This window comes from Cetorhinus maximus, chromosome 17 (genome assembly GCF_964194155.1).
Source record: "Cetorhinus maximus chromosome 17, sCetMax3.hap1.1, whole genome shotgun sequence".
Classification (NCBI taxonomy): Eukaryota; Metazoa; Chordata; class Chondrichthyes; order Lamniformes; family Cetorhinidae; genus Cetorhinus; species Cetorhinus maximus.
In genome coordinates this window covers 97,132,594-97,155,330 of record NC_135895.1, presented here as the reverse complement: position 1 = coordinate 97,155,330, position 22,737 = coordinate 97,132,594, and the positions used below count along the sequence as shown (strand labels likewise).

The window sequence follows — 22,737 nt, the reverse complement described above, 5'->3', positions numbered from 1 at the left end:
ATTTATATATCTATGGTTACAGAAACCAACCAGGGCCCCACTCCCCAACACCAAAGGGGAAAGAAGTGTGAATAATGCTTATTTTAACCTAAGGTATATGTAGGCATGATGTTTTGTCTGACAGCATCCAGGAATCAATCCACTAATGAGTCAAACACTATATTCCACCTCATTTAGTTAAAGCCCAGGCTCCCCTCCCCACTTTTCAGTGATTTTACTGAACTCTCTAAATCAGCATTACTTGATCTCTAAGGTGGGCAGCACTGTTACCATCACAGACATCCGAGGTCTAACATTGGTCTAATGTGCTGTGGGAACCAGCTGAGGGTGTGAAAGCAAGACGAATGAAGATAGAAAGATAGGGCATGGGCAACAATAACAGATGACGGAATACAGGAGACAATGAAAAGGGGTGCAAAGCTGGTATGATGCAAGTGTTGGCGCGCCTGATCCCCTTCATGTTGTTTCCAGTAACTGGCCTGCATCCTGGCTAAATATCACTACTGCTCTGACCCCTTTCTTTCCCCTTTCCCCCAACCCCCACAAAATCATATGCAACCCACAAACATGAGAGGATGGTTGAAATCCTTTCTGCCCAAGCACCAAGACCTTTCAACTGTCTAACAAGTGCTCCACTCCCTTCACTGGAAAAGGTGGGGGAAAGAGGAATAGCAAAGCAGCTAAGTAAAGAGGGAGAAAAGACAGTGAAAAACATTAACACAAAAACAGAAACAAGTCAAGAGACAGAGGCTTCATGTTTTGACTTACTGTGAGCAATACCACAGAACATTCAGTCACTGTAGTCTTGCCCACTATCTTTGAAACCTCCAACTCTACTTTGCAATGAATGTCCATTTTAGACTGTGACCTCTTCCTTATATGACTTGTTTGACCATCAGTGATAAAGGCTTTCAGCTGCCATGGCTCTACGCTCAACATACTCTCTTCCCTCCAAAAACCTCCACCTTGTTATCTCTCGTTTTGCTGACAAAAGCCTCAAACCTCTCTGATGAAAGGCCATTGACTTTAAATGTTAACTCAATTTCTCTCTTCACCAATGGCACAGAATGAAAAAACAGTTAGCCAGGGTGCCTGCTCCTGATTGCTGTTAATTGAATTCTGATGCAAAGTGAACAACTATAGGTAACAAATGAGAGCAAAGATGGACTCAGCTGTGATACTCAACAGTTGAACAACCTCCCAACACTGTCTAGATTTGCACATTTGGGTGAGGTACTAGGATGTAGCAGGACATTCATGCAGCTACACCAAATTACAATCAGTGCCTTCACAAGAAGGGGAATGAAAGTCTGGCACATTAATAAGTTAGCAACATCTGCTGCTTATCAAATCAAATCATCCAAAAACAGAAAACCCTGATTATATTTCAACAACCAAAACTGTGTAAAGTTCTAAAACAAAAACAGAATTACCTGGAAAAACTCAGCAGGTCTGGCAGCATCGGCGGAGAAGAAAAGAGTTGACGTTTCGAGTCCTCATGACCCTTCAGCAGAACTGAGTGAAGTTAGGAGAGGGGTGAAATATAAGCTGGTTTAAGGTGGTGGGGGGGTGGTTGTAGGGACAAGCAAGCAGTGATGGGAGCAGATAATCAAAAGATGTCACAGACAAAAGGAACAAAGAGGTGTTGAAGGTGGTGATATTATCTGAGAATGTGCTAATTAAGAATGGATGGCAGGACACTTAAGTTACAGCTCTAGTGGGGGTGGGGTGGAAAGACTGACAGGGTATTACAGTTATACCACCTTCAACACCTCTTTGTTCCTTTTGTCTGTGACATCTTTTGATTATCTGCTCCTATCACTGCTCGCTTGTCCCTACCACCCCCCACCCTCCCCCACCTAAACCAGCTTATATTTCACCCCTCTCCTAACTTCACTCAGTTCTGCTGAAGGGTCATGAGGTTTCAAAACGTCAACTCTTTTCTTCTCCGCCAATGCTGCCAGACCTGCTGAGTTTTTCCAGGTAATTCTGTTTTTGTTTTGGATTTCCAGCATCCGCAGTAGTTTTTTGTTTTTATCTCTGTGAAAAGCTTTGTCTTGTTAACGATTACAGCACCACCTAGTGACATATTATAGTGTTACCGAAATCAATATCTACATATACCCAATGTGAAGGTGTTGAAAGCATTTCTTGGAATCAACACCCTAAGAAACAACTATTAAGTTCTGCATTTATCTTGTTAACAGGAACAGCCAACCACGGACACTCAACAATGATCTACCACAGGGGTTGGTGTCTTTTTCAACATCCATGACGTGGCCACGCCCTGCACTAAATCCTGGAAGGTAATTTATGTTAATGACATAGTACAGCCAATGCAGCACCAACACTACAGGAACTAAATAAGATGCTCACCAACAACCTGGACCTACAAATGACCCCACCTCACAATACCTGGGTGTCATCCTGGACAGAATTCTCACCTAACAGCCTCAACCCATCAATACCAGTCCAAAAATAAAAACCAGCATAAAACTTGTCCAGGAGCCCAGATGAATGTTATGGGCAGTACAGCCAGCACACTTTGCACCACAACAGTAGTCTACTCTGCTGCAGAATACTGCTCAGCCTGGTTGGTGGTCCTGCAGCCACCGCACAAAGATTGTGGACGTGCAGCTAAATGCTGCCATGAGGACAACGTCAGGGATGCTTAAGTCCTCTCCAACTTTGTGGTCCTGGTAGTGTGTCATATTGTCCGGCCTGGCATTTGTCATGATGCCACTTTTCTCAGAGATGAAAAAAGTCACAAGCAACACTGACCTTCCCATTCATAAAGATTTGAGAAACCTAGCCAAGAAAGTGCTTAAAACTGCACCTGTCATTCTGTGAAACAACTAATATTTATGCTGCTGGTATTAACCCAGTATCTAGACAGACAGAATTGGGTTTTTACGTTGCATGCGTCCCAAAATCTTCTAACTGACTCAATAGCAAAGATACTGGCTTCGATTTCCCTCGAAAATAATGGACAGTGCTGAACTAAATCTGCACTGGGCATAGACAGCATGGCCACTTGCTCCACAGGTGAAAGAGGAGGGACAACCTAATGTGCAATTGTGGCCATGAGTCCCAGATTGTGGAACACATCATATCAACCTAGCCACTAAAATTGGGTTCAGCAGGTACCTCATTTCTCAACTTGGCATTTCAGGAGGCCATTGAACAGGTAGCAAACTAGACATCCCATTATAAATATTTCCTGTCATACAAAAATAGTTACTTTTTTTATAGCCTGAACTCAATGAAATATTTTTAATTTAGCCATTTAAAGGAACTGTCACATTGAGGCACTCAATTAGATTCCTTTTACTGGTCAAAGTGGTTCGGATCTATGGAAGTGACTCCCAGCCATAAATCTTGCATCATTACAAATGCAAAACAATCTTTTTTTAAAAAGCCACTGACCAGCCACCTAAAATTCAGAAGCAGTTGCAAGCGCTGTGACTGACGTCAGCAGTTAAACCAGTTAAAATTACCCTACAGTGGCTATTTAAAACAATGCCTTTAAAAGGGACAAACCATGTTAGCAGTTAAACATCACAGCCATGCTTCAGGCTCTAGACTACCCTTTAGCAACACCAAGGCGTTCCATTTCCACTTTTAAAAGAGATGAAAATTGGGTTCATGATAAAGGATTAAAGATAATGAAAAGCTAAAAATGATCAAATGCTCTTTTGATATGATAGCTTCTGATAAGGATTCATTTAAGCACTCTAGAATTTTGCTGATTTACCTTTGGGGCAAGGAGGAACTTTGTAGTCAACTGCCAGAAGAATACACAGATTGGTTAGAGTGCACAATAGAGTTGAAAAAAAAAATGGTCTGTGAATTATTGGCCTTTTTCCAGTGACACAATAAGCTATACCACAAAATGGTGGCTTAGATAGGTGTTCACAATTCCCCACACAAACCAGGGAACACTAGCTATGCCTTGTTACAGATTTTAAAAATAATTAGTCACTTGTAGCTTTCTCTGGAACATGGATTACCCAGCACAGGAAATCAGAGAAAAAATAGTTCCTCCTCAATTGGGGAAATATGATCCTTAATAGAAAAGCATCTAGCACATATCATGGTGAATAACAACATTTTTACTTATGTATTAGGAAGCTGGTCAAGATGTTTTAGAGATTGTTAAAAAATTCTCAGTTTTATATATAGTACTGCTTTTCTGATTTCAACCTGTAACCAAATACCTGCATTTCTGAGGATCTAAGATCAAAGGACAAGCATTTTTTTAAAATTGAGAAATCAAGATGAAGGGGTAAAGTCCATAATGCAGGGCAACAAAGTTGAAAGTAGTAAGCGAAGTGGAGGTAAATCAGGAATTAGTGATGAGCAACACAAAGCTTGGATTTTAAAATTCTCAAGATTGTGAAAGGAAAGAAAGACTGAAATGTAGTGAAGAACAGCACTGAGCTCCTGAAAAACAATGAACTAGAGTGGTGTCCAGTACCACGCATCTTACTTTGAAAGCAGTAGGGATTTAAAGGAGAGTAGAAAGGATGTTGAGAAGAGTGCGAGAGGAGAGCCCTGGAACAAGCAGTCAGCAGCACCTAGAGGATCTAGTCTACCTAGAGGACCTAGTCTATAGTTAAGTAGGAGTAAGGGCAAAATAAAAGCAAGGGACCATATTCTATTTAGTTAAGATATGTCTAGAGAGCTCAGTCCCGTGATTTTCACATCCTCGCTATGTGGGAAATCGTAGACACTCCTGGCGATCTGGATGACCATGCGTGTAGGAGGTGCCTCCGACTGGAACAACTCGAGCTCCAGGTTTTGGAGCTCGAGAAGCAGCTGGGGGTACTATGGTGCATTCACGAGGCTGAGAAGTTTGTGGATATCACGTTTCAGGATGTGGTCACCTTGCAGCTTAAGGTAGTGCAAGCAGAGAGGGAATGGGTGACCTCCAGACAGAAGAAGGGGACCAGGCATGGAGTGAGGGAATCCTCCAAGTACATCTCGCTCGAAAACCATTTTTCAGCCTTGGAAAATGGAGAGAGTGACAGTTCCTCTCTGGAAGCCAACCAAAGCGAAGGCCATGGCACTGTGGGTGGTCCAGCTGCTCAGGGCAGGAGGAAGAAGTGTGGAAGGGCAATAGTGGTAAGCGATTCATTAGTGAGGGGAGTAGACAGGTGCTTCTGTGGCCGTAGACGTGATTCCAGGACAGTACGTTGCCTCCCGGGTGCCAGGGTCAAGGATGTTACAGAACTGCTGCAGAACATTCTGAAGGGGGAGGGTGAACAGCCAGAGGTTGTGGTCCATGTTGGGACCAATGACATAGGAAGAAAGAGAAATGAGGTCCTGCAAGCAGACTTTAGTGAGTTAGGTAGGAAATTGATTTCAAAAGTAGTAATCTCCAGATTACTCCCGGTGCCACGCAGCAGTGAGTATAGGAACAGAAGGATAGAGCAGACGAATGTGTGGCTGGAGAGATGATGCAGGAGGGAGGGCTTTAGATTCCTGGGGCATTGGGGCTGTCTCTGGTTGGGGGGGGGGGGGGGGGTAGGATCTGTAAATTGGACAGATTACATCTGAACAGGAACGGGGCCAACATCCTCACGGGGAGGTTTGCCAATGCTGTTGGGGCAGATTTAAACTAAATTGGCAGGGGGGTGGGATCCTGAAAAGTAGTTCAGAGAGGAGAGAAGCTGAGATGGAATTAGAAATTAAAATGCTAGTAAGTGAGTCTGGAAGGCAGAGGAAACATAGGTTAGATAAGAAAGGAGTGAGTCTAGCGAGGCTAAATGGAGTATATTTTAATGCAAGGAGCCTGAGGAATAAGACAGACAAGCTGAGGGCACAGATAGGCACGTGGGAGTATGATATCATAGCACTGACCAAGACTTGGCTAAAAGGGCAGGATTGACAGCTCAGCATTCCTTGTTATAGGGTATTCAGACGAGTTAGAGAGGGGGATAGAAGAGGAGGGGGGGTGGTTACAATATTGATCAAGGTATCAATTATAGCGATGAGGAGGGATGAAATCTTGGAAGGATCATCAATGAAGCCATATGGGTAGAAGTAAAAAACACAAAAGGGACGCTGTTGGGTGTGTACAATAGGCCCCCAAACAGTCAGGGAGAGAAGAGGATCAAATATGTAATCAAATTTCAGAGAAGTATAAGAATAATATGGCAGTAATAGTAGGGGATTTTAACTACCCAAATGTTAACTGGGATAATTTTTAGTGTGCAAGGTAGGGGGGGCAGCAAAATTCTTAAGTTGCATCCAGGAGAACTTTTTTAGCCAGTACATAGAAAACCCGACAAGGGAGGGGGCAGTTCTGGACCCAATATTCGGAAATGAGCCTGGGCAAGTGGAAAGCATATCAGTAGGGGAGCATTTTGGAGATAGTGACCATAACTCAGTTAGATTTAGGATAGTTATGGAAAAGGATAAAATTGGGCCAGGAATAAAAGTTCTAAACTGGGGAAGACTAATTTTACTAAGGTGAGATGTGATTTGCCCCAAGTGGACTGGGAGCAGCTATTTGCAGATAAAACTGTCAGAGCAGTGGGAGGCATTCAAGGAGGAAATAGCAAGAGTACAGGGCAAATATGTTCCTGTAAAGACAAAGAGGGGGACCAAGTCCGGAGAACCCTAGATGTCAAGGGACATAAAGTTTAGGATTAAGAAAGAAACAGAAGCTTATGACAAATACCAAGGGCTCAATACAGCAGAGTCCTTAGAGGAGCATAAAAAGTGCAGAGGGGAACTTAAAAAGGAAATTAGGAAAGCTAAGAGAGTGCATGAGAAAGCATTGGTGGATAGAATAAAGGACAACCCCAAAGGGTTTTTTTTAAAAATATATAAAGAACAAGAGAGTAACTAGGGAAAGAATAGGGCCAATTAGGAACCATATAGGTAATGTGTGTGTGAAGCTGAAAGACATGGGTGCAGTGCGCAATGAATACTTTGGAAAAGGACAACACAGATATAGACATCAGGGTGAAGGACTGTAAAATATTAGAGGAAATTAACATAGAGAGGAGATACTAGCGGGTTTAGCGGTCTTAAAAATTGATAAATCCGCAGGCCCGGATGAGATGTATCCCAAGCTGTTGAGGGAGGCAAGGGAAGAGATATCAGGGGTCCTGGCAGTAATTTTCAAATCCTCTCTGGCCACAGGTGAGGTGCCAGGGGACTGGAGGATTGCTAACATTGTCCCATTATTAAAGAGAGGAAGGGATAGGCTAGGAAATTACAGGCCAGTCAGTCTAACATCAGTAGCGGGGAAGTTACTAGAAAGAATTCTGAGGGACAGAATATATCTGCACTTGGAGAGACACGGATTAATCAGGTATAGTCAACATGGATTTGTTAAGAGGTTGTGTTTGACCAATTTGATAACATTTTTTGAAGAGGTAACCAGGAGTTTTGATGAGGGTAATGCATTTGATATGGTCTACATGGACTTTGGCAAGGCTTTTCATAAGGTCCCTCAAGGCAGACTGGTCAAGAAAGTAAGAGCCCATGGGTCCAAGGCAAAGTGGCACGTTGGATCCAAAATTGGCTGAGAGGCGGGAAGCAGAGGGTGATGGTAGAGGGGTGTTTTTGTGACTAGAAGTCTGTTTCCAGTGAGGTTCTACAGGGGTCGGTGCTGGGCCCTTGCTGTTTGTGGTGTACATAAATGATTTGGACTTAAATGTAGGGCGTATGATCAAGGAGTTCGCGGATGATACGAAAATTAGTAGGGTTGTAAATAGTGAGGAGAATAGACATAAACTGCAGGAAGGTACCAATAGACTGGTCAGGTCGGCAGAGCAGTGGCAAATGGAATTCAACTCGGAAAAGTGTAACGTAATGCACTTGGGGAGGGCTAACAAGGCAAGGGACTACACTATGAATGGTAGGACCTTGGAAAGTACTGAAGATCAGAAGGACCTTGGTGTGCAGATCCCTAGCAGGACAGGTAGATAAGGTGGTTAAGAAGGCATATGGATACTTGCCTCTATTGGCAGAGGCACAGAATGCAAGAGCAGGGAGGTTATGCTAGAACTGTATAAAATGCTGGTTAGGCCACAACTGGAGTATTGCGTGCAGTTATGGTCACCACATTATGGGGAAGGATGTGATTGCACTGGAGAGGGTGCAGAGGAGATTTACCAGGATGCTGCCTGGGCTGGAGGGTCTGAGCTGAGCTATGAGGAAAGATTGGATAGGCTCTGGTTGTTTTCCTTGGAGCAACGAGGATTGAGAGGGGACCTGATAGAGATGTATAAGATTATGAGGGGCATATAGGGGGGATAGGAAGGCATTTTTTTTCCATTAGTAGAAGGGTCAATAACCTGGGGGCATAGAATTAAGATAAGAGGTAGAAGGCTAAGAGGGGAGTTGAGGAGAAATTTTTTCAGCCAGAGGGTGGAGGGAGTCTGGAACTCACTGCCTGAAAGAGTGGTTGAGTCAGAAACTCTCGTAACATTTAAGAAGTATTTAGATATTCACTTGCATTGCCATAGCCTCCGAGGCTATGGGCCAATCGCTGTAAAATGGGATTAGTGCAGTCAGATCTTTGTTGACCGGCGCAGACACGATGGGCCGAATGGCCTCCTTCTGTGCTGTAGACGTCTATGAGTAGAGAGCTCGAGTAAGTACGATACATAATTGTCAAGCTTTTCTTCATATCCTGTCCAGGAAAGCGAGAGGCGCCAGAAGAGACACCCAGAAATACTAGCTGTTGTCTGTACATATGAAATATGTGAATGGTATCAACAACATTCATAGTAGTTTTATATGGATCAGGATCATTTCAAAATAGGTACTCCAAGTTGTCAGCTTGGATCAGTTGGTAGCATTCCAAGTCAAAAGGTTGTGGCTGAAGACCCACTTCATGATTTTGAGAAGTAATCTAGGCTTTAACTGATGCAACACAGATGGAGTGTTGTACTACCAAAATGCCACCTTTTAGATGAGGTGTTAAACCAAGATATTAAAAATCCCAAAAACAAAAATAAGCTGCTCTAATATCTGATCAAACACATTTCCCTCAAGCAACGCCAAAAGCTTTACTGTACTTCAAAAGTACTTCAATGGCTGTAAAGCTTTTTGGGATGTTCTGAGGCAGTGAAAGATACTTTTCAAAATGCAAGTCTTTCTTTAAAAACAACTTAGCCATTCATCTCATTGCTGTTTATAACATTTTTGCATACAGCAAAATCCCATAAGGACAAACATGGTGGCCAAAGTAATTCATTAAATGTGAGGCACTTCAAGATATTTGAGAGATGTGATAAGGCAGTGTATAAATGCAACTCTTACATTCAAGCAAAATTTAAGATTACTTCACCAGATTACATGGGACCATTTTCAACTGTGATCTTAGCAATTTTGCTGCACAAAAACCAAGATAAAGAAACAGATATGCAAGTAGTTCTTTCATTATAAAACAGGTCCAAGTCAGTAAAACATACAGCTTTCTGTACGAAAGATTTGTTGTTTGGGACACAGCAACTCTACAACACAAATTTTAATTCTTAAATCACAATTAGGAACCAACTCACCATTCCTTCACATGAACTTCGGTGATTCCTTCTCCAATATCAGAAAGTTTAAACTGAACAACCTGGCCATTAACAGCTGTAAAAATAAATAAAAAGTCAGGCCAACATCTGACCCAAGTAATTTGATTGACTAGAAGTTTAACAAGAAACTATAAAATATCCCAGTTACCAGTAGAGGTTCTGAAAAATCTTGATTGTGTGCTCTTTCGAAGGGATGACTTGTTAAATGCAGGATATTCTGCCTTCGTAAAATGGGTACTACTACAACACCTATAACGGTGCACACAAACCTGAGAGAGACAGAGACAGTTAACAGATGTAACAATGTAAACCACAGTGGTAGGTTTGCAGTTACAAGACAGAAGGTTCTCAAGGGTTGGGAATGGGGAAATTCAGAAATTTTACACTTGCAAGTCAAAACTGATAAACCTGAAGGCCCTAGAGTTCACCAGTGGGCACTGTATTATATCCGGTTATTTCTGAGAATTTGTCTGCTAACAAGTGAGAAACACCCATGCTGAAAATGCAAAATATTCCATTTCTGAAATCACTGTCAGTTTTGAACACTCCCAAGGCGGAAGAGTATGGGAGGCAGGCAAAGTTAAGTTCCTTCTACAATGCACCATTGTCTTAATGCAACCTCAGTAAGTGTGCCTTCCTTCACCATTAGCATAAAATTGAGTCACAGGGTCATTATAGCACAGGAGGCCACCATTCAGCCCATCAAGCCCATGTCTGCTTTCTGTTGAGTAATTCAAAAATCCCATTCTCCGTTTTATCCCCATAGCCCTGCAAGGTTATTTCCCTCAAATGCCCATCCAACTTCCTTCATTCATTGTTTCAGCTTCCACCACCCTGGTAGGCAGTAGGTTCCTGGTCATTACCCCATACTGAAAAATTTCTTCCTCGTATCCCCCTTGTGAAATACTTTGATCTTCTGCAGCCATTACTTTTGGAGTATCTCTATAATTATGAGCTGTAAATTACTGAAAAAAGCATTTTCTCCACAAGTCTCATCTTTTTTATTTACCTAAAATTAAAAGTTGTCAAAAAACACTCTGGAACTCAGGCTATCTGGTAAAATCCAACTTTACTGCAGAAATCTAACCGTTTCAATATCTAAATGTAGCTGAATCAGGGAGCCACATAAACCTATGATTAAAATGTTATGAAGAAAATTAACAAACTGCTTTAATTATTTTCTGTTCCAATTATCTTCCACGTGGTCTATGGCTGTCACTAATTTATCCTCCCAAAGTATGCTTGCCTTTGATCCACATGTCACATAAGGTGTCTGAATGCCTGCATACACTGTCCAGCTGTTGAGTCGTCATGGTAATTGTAGAGTGTAAGATTAAGTGTGTATTTGAGATGGTGGTATTTTTCGATGAGATCTGTTTGGCTGTGTTCAACTAAAAGCAGATCATGCAATGTTTTACCGGTATCAAAAGGGGAAGCTTTTCAGGCACCTTCATGATACATGTTGATGATTTCTTCCAGGGTGGTACTGTGGAATTTGAAAAATATGTTATTAAAAAGATTGAAGTGGAATTTAAGATTGGAAGTCAGGCTTCAGGGGCTTTTAAATATATTGATTTAGACATTAAACAGAATAGGTCTAGAGTAACTTTGAATCAGCAATCCTGTTTAAAGAGTGTTATTCTTATGTCGGTTAATCATGCTAGGCCATCACAGAAAGATGTCGTCACCGTAATTCCACTGAATGTCAAGGTGAGATGGTTAGATTCTCTTGTTGGAGATGGTCATTGCCTGGCACTTGTGTGGCGTAAATGTTACTTGCCACTTATCAACCCAAGCTTGAATGCTATTCAGGTCTTGCTGCAAATTTCACAGACTGCTTCTGTATCTGAGGAGTCATGAATGGTGCTGAACATTATGCAACCAACAGTGAACATCTTCACCTTTGACCTTACGACAGAAGGAAGCTCATTGATCAAACTGAAGATGGTTGGGCCTAGGAGACCATTCTGAGAAACCCTACAGTGATGTCCGAGGATTGAGAAGATTGACCTCAAATAACCACAACCATCTTCCTTTGTGCTAGATATGACTCCAACCAGTGGAGTGTTATCCCCTTGATCCCCATTGACTTCAATTTTGATAGGGCTCCTTGATGCCACACTCAGTCAAATGCTGCACTCATGTCAAGGGCAATCACTGTCACCTCATCTCTTGTTTGGACCAAGGCTGTAATGAGGTCAGGAGCCGAGTGGCCCCTGGCAGAAACGAAATTTAGAGTCAATGAGCAGGTTATTGCTGAGTAAGTGCCGCTTGACAATACTGTCGACAACATTTTTCATCACTTTGTTGATGATCGAGAGTAAACTGATGGGGTGGTAATTGGCTGGGTTGGATTTGTCCTGCTTTTTGTGGACAGGACATACCTTGGCAATTTTGCACAATGCCAGGTAGATGCCGACAATGTAGCTGTATTAGAACAGCTTGGCTAGGGGCATGACTAGTTCTGGGGCACAAGTCTTCAGTACTATTGCTGGAATGATGTTAGGACCTAGATCCTTTGCAATATCCAGCACCTTCAACTTCTTGATATCATGTGGAGTGAATTGAATTGGCTGAAGACTGGCATCTGTGATTTTGGGGACCTTAGGATGGATCATCCATTTGGCACTTCTGGTTGAAGATGGCTACAAATACTTCAGCCTTAACCTTTGCACTGATGTGCTGTACTCGCCTATCATTGAGGATGGGGATATTTCTGGAGCTTTCTCCTCCAGTTAGTTGTTTAATTGTCCATCACCATTCACAACTGGATGTGGGAGCTTATTTCTGATCTGTTACTTGTGGGATCACTTAGCTCTGTCTATAGCATGCTGCTTCCGCCGTTTGGCATGCAAGTAGTCCTGTGTTGTAGCTTCACTAGGCCGACAGCTCATTTTTAGGTATGCCTGGTGCTGCTCCTGGCATGTCCTCCTGCATTCTTCATTGAACAAAGGTCGATTCCCTGGCTTGATGGTAATGGTTGAGTGAGGGTATGCCAGGCCGTGAGGTTGCAGGTTGTGGTTGTATATAATGCTACTGTTGCTAACAGCCCACATGGATGTCCAGCTCAAGTTGCTAAATCTGTTCAAAATCTATCCCAGTTGGACTGCCTCGTCAGTGAACCAGAGGGGTTTTTGTGACAATGGACATTGTGGTCACCATTAGACTAGCTTTTAATTCCAGATTTATTAATTGAATTCCAATTACACCAGGTGTCATGGTGGGATTTGAACCTGTGTCCCCAGAACATTAGCCTGGGTCTCAGTCCAATGACATTGCCAATATGCCAACACCTCCCCTAAACCTGAATCTGTAAGATCTTCCTGTTCTGATGAAAGAGCATAGATCTAAAACATTAACTCTGTTACTTTGCTTTCTGATCCTGCTTGACCTGCTCAATGTTTCTAGTATTTTCTGTTTTTATTTCAGATTTCAATCTACTGCAGAGAGAGGAGATGTGGTGAAGTGAGTAATGGAGATGGGACAGCCAGGAGGAAGAGGAATAAAAGCCTAGGACCAGGTAGAAAGATGTAGTGGTGATAGACTTAAACACAGCAGGATTGGAAGAGGAATGGGTGACTGACAAGAGGAGATGGAGAATTATGATCAACCAGCATTGTGGCAACCCCAAGTAATATAGGAGAAGCCAAAAGATGAAGAATTTCATATTTCAAGCATCGGCAGTACTTTGCTTTCATTGTGTTAACAGAACCAGCTTTGAAAAACAGGTATAAAATAGAGGGTCTGAATAAGCTATCAACATAGGAAACAAGAGTGAGACTCAGAACAATGATATAACATAATCCAGATATTTTGAATTTCCTATTATTGAGAAACCTTGGTGAGAAAACCAAAATTCTCAGTGAGGACATTAATCTGAAAGGAATGAAAGAAACAAACAAATGAGAGAAACAAAGAAATCTAATTGCAGCAATTGGGCAAAGTCAAACTTGGATTTTAAAAACCTGCAGACCTGAAAGGAAGGGAACACAGAAGCAAGCGCCAGTAGATGTCAGATCCTGAGAAAAGTATGTTCAAATGAGACATAGTGAAGGATTTTAATTTCAGAGTGAATACACACGCACATTTTAACAATTCCTTTAATTACCTTGCATTTAATTACCGAAATTATAAGCCAATAAAATGTCTCTCCAAAAAATACTCAGGACCAGACATTTCTGAGATCGCATCCTGTGAAGATCAACAGGTCACAGAAGCTGAGAGATTTTAAACAACATGGTGATAAAATGTCCAACTGTACCTCAATTAAAATGCTGGAGGTTTCAACTGCTTTTAAATCAACTGTCAGCCATAGGTGGATAGTTAAAATGATTGCTTAGGAATCTACAGTAAATTATAGCTAACTTTCATGGATTTTAGGGGTCCACCTTTTGTTCTGCCTCATGCCTGCTCTGTATTCTACTTCTACTAGAATACTTTAAAAGTAAACCCAGCTGGCACTTTTCTAACAATCATGCAAGAGTAAGGTAAAGCTCATGAATGCCAAGAGTATTCCAAGAGTAGCACATTTCACAATGTTGAAATCTAAGTCATCTCCCTCAGCAGTTTTTAAATAAAACTACAGAACGTGTCATTTTCTGAGAAGTAAACAACTTTGGTCATCACCTTGAGCATCCAGAAGGGCAAACACCTACATTTACACCAGGACATTTGGAGGAGTACAGAGTTTTTAGCTGAGTACGACCCACTGTGAAGCTGTCAGTTACTTACTATTTGTGTCGCTCAAAGATTTCCATGTTCTGAATCTAACATTACCTGTGTGAATACAGATCTTACTAATAATGGAAATTAACATTTCTTTCTCAGATTCCAACATAAGGACATTTGAAAGTGAATTGTGGCTTTAGAAGTCTTTAATGATCTGATTTAGTGTTTTGATAATCAATTTACCTCTGCTAATATTTGCATAATATATAGGAAAAAAAAGGAAATGACACATTAGTCAGGCTTTGCAGGATCTCAAACCATAACCTTACACCAGTAAGTTGCCCTTCAATAGGCGATCAAACAGTCTCCTATTTCACTGTGTTATCATATATATTGCAGTGCAAACACAAACATGGTTAGTTAATGGGGGACGGAAAGGTGACCACTGTATGTATTATACTGTGATTGGTTGAACAGCACACAATTTCCAAAGATTTGACCCAGTTCAGCATCTGAAATTAACTGTAAAACAAATAAGGCAAAACAAATAAATTTGCTTGATGAGTTAACTTAATTATGTTCTTCTGACACAACTGAAAAATAAGAGCAGAAGACCATTCAACCCCTTTAGCCAATTCCAACATTCAATCTGATAATGGCTGATCTTCCACCTCAACTACACTTTCCTGCACGTTTCCCATATCCCTCGATTCCCTGAGAAAGCAAAATCTATCGCTCAGTCTTGAATATACTTAATATTGGAGCATTCACAACCCTCTCGGGTTGATGGTTCCAAAGGTTCACATTCTGTGAGTGAAGAAAGCTCTCCTCACCTTAGTCCTAAATGATTGGCCCCTTATCCTGAGGCTGTGCCCATGTTCTAGATTCCCCAGCCAGAGGAAACAGTCTTTCACTGTCTACCCTGTCAAGCCCCTTCAGAATCTTACATATTTCAATGAGATTATCTCTCAGTATTCTAGGCTCCAATAAGTATAGGCCCAATTTACTCAGCCTCTCATCATAGCACAACCCTCTCAACCCAGGGACCAATCTAGTGACCCTTCACAACAATACCTCCAAGTATCCAAGGTCTGCCTTAGAATATGGAGGCAAAAAAACTGCACACAGTATTCCAGGAGTAGTCTAACCAAAGCCCTAAACTGTTGCAAGATTTCCTTATTTTTGTAATCCAATACCCTTGCAATAAAGGCCAACATGCCATTTGCCTTGGAACATGAGCATCGCTGGCAAAATCAGCATTTATTAACCATCCCTGATTGCCCTTGAGAAGGTGGTGGTGAGCCACCAATTGAACCACTGCAGTCCATGTGGTGTAGGCAAACTCTCAGTGTTGTTAGGGAAGAAGTTCCAAGATTATGACCCCATGATTGAATGGTGATATAGTTCCAAGTTAGAGTGGTGTCTGATTTGGAGGGGAACTTGCAGGCTGTGGTATGTCCATGCATCTGCTGCCCTTGTCGTTCAAGGCGATTGATGTTGTTGGTTTGGAAGATGCTATTGAAGGAGCCTTGGCAAGTGGCTGCAGTGCACCTTGTAGATGGAACACACTGTTCCCATTGTATGCTGGTGGTAGAGGGAGTGCCAGTCAAGCAAGCTGCTTCATCTTAGATGATGTTGAGCTTTTTGACGTTTGTTGGAGCTGCACTCATCCAGGCAAGTGGAGAGATTCCATCTCATTCCTGATTTGTGCCTTGGAGATTGTGGGCAGACTTTGGAGGAGTCAGGAAGTGAGTTACTCGCCACAGAATACTCCAGCTCCAGACCTCCTCCTGTAGCCACTAAGCTTGCTATACCTGCATGGAAATTTCCTGCTTTCTTATGCGAAAACACCCAAATCTCTATGAACATCAACATTTAAAAATGTCATACCTTTTAAAAAATATTTCTATTCTTACTACCAAGGTGAATAACCTCACACTTCCACATATTATACTCCAATCTGCCTTGTTATCCACTCACTTAACCTGTTTATATTGACGTTATGCTCACAGCTTACATTCCCAGCTAACTTTGTATCTTCATGCAAACTTAGATACATTAGCTTCCGTCTTTTCATCCAAGTCATTCATATAAATTGTAAACAGCTTATGTGCCAATTTTGGTGGCACTCCACTAGTTACAGCCTGGCAACTTGAAAATGTCCCATTTATCCCTACTCTCTGCTTGCTGTCCATTAAACAATCCTCTATTCACGCTAATATATTACCCCCCAACTCCATGAGCTCTTATCCTGCGTAATAACTTTGTGCATGGCATCTTGTTGAATGCCTTTTGGAAATTCAAGTATACTACCTCTATCAGTTTATCTACTTTACTAGTTGCATCCTCAAAAACCTCAAATACTTTTTCCTTCTCATAAAATCATGTTGACTTTGTTGATCATGATATGATTTTCTCAGTGCACTGTTAAGACTTCCTTAATAGATTCGAACGTTTTCCTGATGACTGATGTCAGGCTAACTGACCCTTCGTACCCTTTTTTCATTCTCCCTCCTTCCTTCCTTGAATTGCTGCGTTACATTTGCTAACTTCCAATTCACTGAAATCTCGAGAATTTTTAAAAATCATAACTAATGCATCCATTATCTCTGCAGCTATCTCTTTGTGAACCCTGGGATCTAGGTCATCAGATTCTGGGGATTTGTCAACTTTTAGACCTTAAATTTCTCCAATACTTTTTCTCTGCTGATCTTAAGTTCCTCCCTCTTATTAGCCCCTTTGTTATCCTTTATTTCTGGTGTAGTTTGTGTCTTCTACTACGAAGACAGACAAAATGTTTGTTCACCGTCTCTATCACTTCCGTATTCTCCGTCAAATTTCTCCTGTCTCTGTCAAATATTTTGTACTGTTTCTTTAAATGTTACCCAAATGTTTATTTACTGCCATACCTTTCAGTCTATTTACCCAATCAACCATAGCCAGATCTCCACTCCTGCCTACGTAATTGACTTTTTTTAAAGTTTAAGATTCTTGTTTGGGACTGGAGCATGTCACTTTCAGATTTAGCATGGAATTCAGTTGTATAATGATCGCTCCCCCCACCCCACCCACCCCCCACCAAGAACCTTTTCCAAGAGATTACTAATTAAACCTGCCACTGTACTAAATCTAAGATAGCTTTATCCATAATTGGTTCCACCACATAAAAGGCAGTGAATTCCAGACGCCCAACATCCTCTGGGTGAATAAGTTTTTCCTCATGTCCCCTCTAATCCTTCTACCAATCAACTTAAATCTATATCCTTTGGTGATTGACACCTCTCCCCCCCCGCCCCCCTCCAGCACACAGCTAGGGGAAACAGGTCTTTACTGTCTACCCTATCTAGGCCCCTCATAATTTTGTACACCTCAGTTAGGTCACCCCTCAGCCTCCTCGGTTCTAAGGAAAACAACCCTAGCCTATCCAATATTTCCTCAGAGCTTCAATTTTCAAGCTTTGGCAGCATTCTTTGTAAATTTTCTCTGTACTCTCTCCAAAGCAATTATGTACTTCCTGTAATGTGGTGACCAGAACTTTACACATAATTCCAGCTGTGGCCTAACCAGCTTTCCATCAGTACATCCCTGCTTTTGTATTCAATACCTCATCCAATAAAGGAAAGCATTCGCTATGCTTTCTTTACCACCTTATCCACCTGTTCTGCCACCTTCAGGGGCCCATGGACATGCTCTCCAAGGTGTCTCACTTCCTCAACCCCTCTCAATGTCCTCCTGTTGAGTATTCCCTTGCTTTGTTTGTCCTCCCCAAATGCATTACCTCACACTTTTACGGATTGAATTCCATTTGCCACTTTCCTGTCCACTCAACCAAGCCATTGATATAATTCTGGAGACAACAGCTATCCTCTTCATCACGTGGTCTATTTTTGTCATCTGCAAATTTTCCAGTCACACCTCCCACATTTATGTCCAAATCATTAATATATACAACAAACAGCAAGGGCCCCAACACTGAGCCCTGTGGAACACCACTGGAAACCATTTTCCATTCGCAAAAACATCTATCAACCATTACCCTTTGTTTCCTGTCACTGAGCCAATTTTGGATCCAACTTGCCACCTTCCCCTGTATCCCATGCAACCTCACTTTTCTGACTAGTCTGCCATGTGGGACCTTGTCAAATGCCTTATTGAAATCCATGTAGACAATATCCACTGCAGTACCCTCATCAATCCTTCTTGTTACTTCCTCAAAAAATTCTATTGTTAGTAAGACATGATCTTCCCCTAACAAAACCATGCTGACTGTCCCTGATCAACCCATGCCTTTCTAAGTGACAGTTTATCTTGTCTCTCACAGAATTGATTCCAATAATTTGTCCACCACTGAAGTCAGACTGACTTGTCTTTAATTTTCTGGCCTATCCCTTGCACCCTTTTTAAATAATGGTACAACATTTGCAGACCTCCAATCCTCTGGTACCTCGCCTGTATCTAGTAAGGATTGGAAAACGATCCTTAGGGCATCCGCTATTTCCTCCCTGCTTCCTTTAACAGCCTGGGATACAATCCATCTGGCCCTGATGACTTATCCACTTCCAAGGATGTCGGTCGCTCCAGTACTTCCTCTTTCACTATGCTTATTGTATCTAATGTTTCACACTCCTCCTCATTAACTAGAATGTCTGCATCATCCCTCTCCTTAGTGAAGATAGAGACAAAGTACTCATTGAGAAGCCTGTTGATATCTTCTGCATCAACCCACAAGTTACCATGTACATCTCTGATAGGCCCTATCCTTCCTTAGTTATTCTCTTGCTCTTAATATACTGGTAAGACATCTTTGGGTTTTCTTTGATTTTACCTGCCAATATTTTTTCAATCTCTTTGCTTTCCTAATTTCCATTTTTACTTCATCCCTGTACTTTCTATACTCCTCTAGGCTTTCTACAGTATTAAGTCTTATGTGACTGTCATAAGCTTTCTTTTTCCGCTTTATCTTGGCCTGTATACTTCTGGATAACTAGCGAATTCTAGATTTGGCAATACCACACTTTTTTTTGTAGGGACATGTCTACCCTGTGCCTATAGAATCTCACTTTTGAATGCCTCCCACTGATTTGACACTCTTTTCCCTGCTAATAACTGTATCCAGTCCACTCTCGCCAGCTCACCTCTGAGCTTTTTGTTTATTCATTCATGGGATGTGGGCTTCACTGGCTGGTCCAGCATTTATTGCTCATCCCTAGTTGCCCTTGAGAAGGTGGTGGTGAGCTGCCTTCTTGAACCGTTGCAGTCCATATGGTGTAGGTACACCCACAGTGCTGTTAGGAAGGGAGTTCCAGGATTTTGACCCAGCGACAGTGAAGGAACGGCAATATATTTCCAAGTCAGGATGATGAGTGACTTGGAGGGGAACTTCCAGGTGGTGGTGGTGTTCTCATCTATCTGCTGCTCTTGTCCTTCTAGGTCGTAATGTTTGTGGGTTTGGAAGGTGCTGTCGAAGGAGCCTTGGTGAATTCCTGCAGTGCATCTTGGGCATGGTACACACTGCTGCTACTGTGCGTCGGTGGTAGAGGGAGTGAATGTGGTGCCAATCAAGCTGGCTGCTTTGTCCTGGACAGTATTCAGCTTCTTCAGTGTTGTAGGAGCTGCACCATTCCAGGCAAGTGGGGAGTATTCCATCACACTCCTGACTTGTGCCTTGTAGATGGTGGACAGGCTTTGGGGAGTCAGGAGGCAAGTTACTCGTTGCACGATTCCTAGCCTCTGACCTGTCCTTGTAGCCACAATATTTATATGGCTAGTCCAGTTCAGTTTCTGGTCAATGGTAACCCCCAGGATGTTGATCATGGGGGTTTCAGTGATGGTAATGCCATCAAACATCAAGGGGCGATGGTTAGATTCTCTTTTGTCAGAGATGGTCATTGCCTGACACTTGTGTGGCACGAATGTTACTTACCACTTGTCAGCCCAAGCCTGGATATTGTCCAGGTCTTGTTGCATTTGGACATGGACTACTTCAACTTAAAATTTGTCTTCCCCCAATTTAGAACTTTCACTCCTGTTCTATCTTTGTCCTTTTCCATAATGATGTTAAATCTAATTGTATTATGGTCACTATCTTCAAAATGGTCATGTGTGTCCCCCCACCCACCCATGTTACTTCAACCACTTGCCCAGCTTCACTTCCTAAGACTAAATGTAGAATTGCACCCCCTCTCATTGGGCTTGTAACATACTGGCTAAAAAAGTTGTGTCCTTCACACTGTTCATATCCATGACATTGTCCATGTCATCCCAGAACTCTTTCACTGCGACACAGCACTCCATTTGGCTACCACACAATCTATCCTCTTTGGCAGCTGTGATTGATTCATCTGCAGGTCCTGGCAACACTACCTCCTTACCTCATTAACAATTTCTCAACCTCCTCTTTCTTTACTTTGACGCTGATTGTGCAGAGAAAATCAAAATACACCTAGCCATGGGGTACGGCTTAACATTGCACATACAGTATAGGAAAAACAGATGCAACTGCAGGCAAGGAGAAATTGCAAGCCATTAATGCTTCCTTTGCTGCACTTAACACAACACCACACAGCTCGTTCAAATGAATTCACATATCGCCGGTAAATAAGCAATGTAATAAAGAGACTCACATTGTGTAACATAATGTAAGTGTCTAATTACTCTATTCAATACTAACTTGCAGCATTAGCTCTCCCTAAGCCGGCGCTTAGTGACTCTAATGCCAATGAACATTTTGTTATGAGGCTGAGCGTTGATAGTTCGAGGCCCGGGTACCGACATTGGGTCCACTCCAAACAGCAGGGAAAAGACAGACAAGGACAAGCCAGGACACACTAGCGGAGCCGAGGCAACATCCGCTCGGAGAGTGGAGAAGGGGCACCAGCCCCAAGCTCCCGCTGCACCAAATTTAGGACCCTACGCACAAGTGTCCGACTGCAAACCAAGTGACTCCCACCACCGGACTGTAAATTCCCCCCCCGACTAACCAGTACCTGTCGGATCGGAGTCCTGCCTGTACCGAACGACAACCTTACACCTACACCCCACAAAACAGCACGCAGAGCCGCCATTTTACCCGGAACTGAGGTCAGGACAGCGTCAGCGCCACGAGACGAGTGGGCTTTGCTACGCGTGCAGTGGAGAGGCACCAGCAACAGTGTGCAATGCAATAGATTCCATATACCAGCAACAGTGTGCAATGCAATAGAGTCCATATACCAGCACAGTGTGCAATGCAATAGATTCCATATACCAGCAACAGTGTGCAATGCAATAGAGTCCATATACCAGCACAGTGTGCAATGCAATAGATTCCATATACCAGCAACAGTGTGCAATGCAATAGAGTCCATATACCAGCACAGTGTGCAATGCAATAGATTCCATATACCAGCAACAGTGTGCAATGCAATAGAGTCCATATACCAGCAACAGTGTGCAATGCAATAGATTCCATATACCAGCAACAGTGTGCAATGCAATAGAGTCCATATACCAGCAACAGTGTGCAATGCAATAGAGTCCATATACCAGCAACAGTGTGCAATGCAATAGATTCCATATACCAGCAACAGTGTGCAATGCAATAAAGTCCATATACCAGCAACAGTGTGCAATGCAATAGAGTCCATATACCAGCACAGTGTGCAATGCAATAGAGTCCATATACCAGCACAGTGTGCAATGCAATAGAGTCCATATACCAGCACAGTGTACAATGCAATAGATTCCATATACCAGCACAGTGTGCAATGCAATAGATTCCATATACCAGCAACAGTGTGCAATGCAATAGATTCCATATACCAGCACAGTGTGCAATGCAATAGATTCCACATACCAGCAACAGTGTGCAATGCAATAGATTCCATATACCAGCAACAGTGTGCAATGCAATAGATTCCATATACCAGCACAGTGTGCAATGCAATAGATTCCATATACCAGCATAGTGTGCAATGCAATAGATTCCATATACCAGCACAGTGTGCAATGCAATAGATTCCATATACCAGCACAGTGTGCAATGCAATAGAGTCCATACACCAGCATAGTGTACAATCCAATAGACTTCATATACCAGTACAGTGTGCAATGCAATAGAGTCCATACACCAACATAGTGTACAATCCAATAGACTTCATATACCAGCACAGTGTGCAATGCAATAGTCCATAGACCAGCATAGCGTGCAATCCAATTGAGACCATTTACTAGCAAGTGTGCAATCCAATCTAGTTCAACATGCTGTTGCTCACATCTTTCAACTTTTGATTCCATCAGCTCCTCCCCAATGCCAACGTGTTGATTTCAAAATACTCATCTTCATTTAGAAACCCTTCACCACTCTACATTATCTTTGCTACTTTCTCCAGCCCTGTGATCAATTCATACCAATTGTCTTCCAACACAGACCTCTTATGTCAGTGGTACAGCCTCAACCTTCTTGACCCCACACTCTTGAATCTCTCCTCTTTCAAAAGTCTCAAAACCTTTCATCACCTTCTAATGTAGTGTGAATTCTTCACTG

The 22,737-nt window shown here is 42.3% G+C and overlaps 1 protein-coding gene and 1 long non-coding RNA gene across 2 annotated transcripts in view; one reads left to right on the top strand and one right to left on the bottom strand.

Moving 5' to 3' along the window:
- The window catches only part of LOC144692630 (uncharacterized), a 70,562-nt gene extending 56,677 nt beyond the window's left edge, over positions 1-13,885 (top strand). Inside the window, exon 3 of the long non-coding RNA XR_013579357.1 lies at positions 12,975-13,885. This is a non-coding gene — a long non-coding RNA (uncharacterized LOC144692630). The remainder of the gene's footprint in view (positions 1-12,974) is intronic.
- The window catches only part of dbt (dihydrolipoamide branched chain transacylase E2), a 47,018-nt gene extending 25,708 nt beyond the window's left edge, over positions 1-21,310 (bottom strand). The window contains exons 1-3 of the mRNA XM_078561683.1: positions 21,200-21,310; positions 9,694-9,814; positions 9,525-9,600 (exon numbers count right to left, since the gene is read on the bottom strand). Coding sequence (XP_078417809.1) covers positions 9,525-9,600; positions 9,694-9,814; positions 21,200-21,277 — 275 coding nt within the window. The 5' untranslated portion in view covers positions 21,278-21,310. The remainder of the gene's footprint in view (positions 1-9,524; positions 9,601-9,693; positions 9,815-21,199) is intronic.
- Between the last annotated feature and the right edge of the window lie 1,427 nt (positions 21,311-22,737).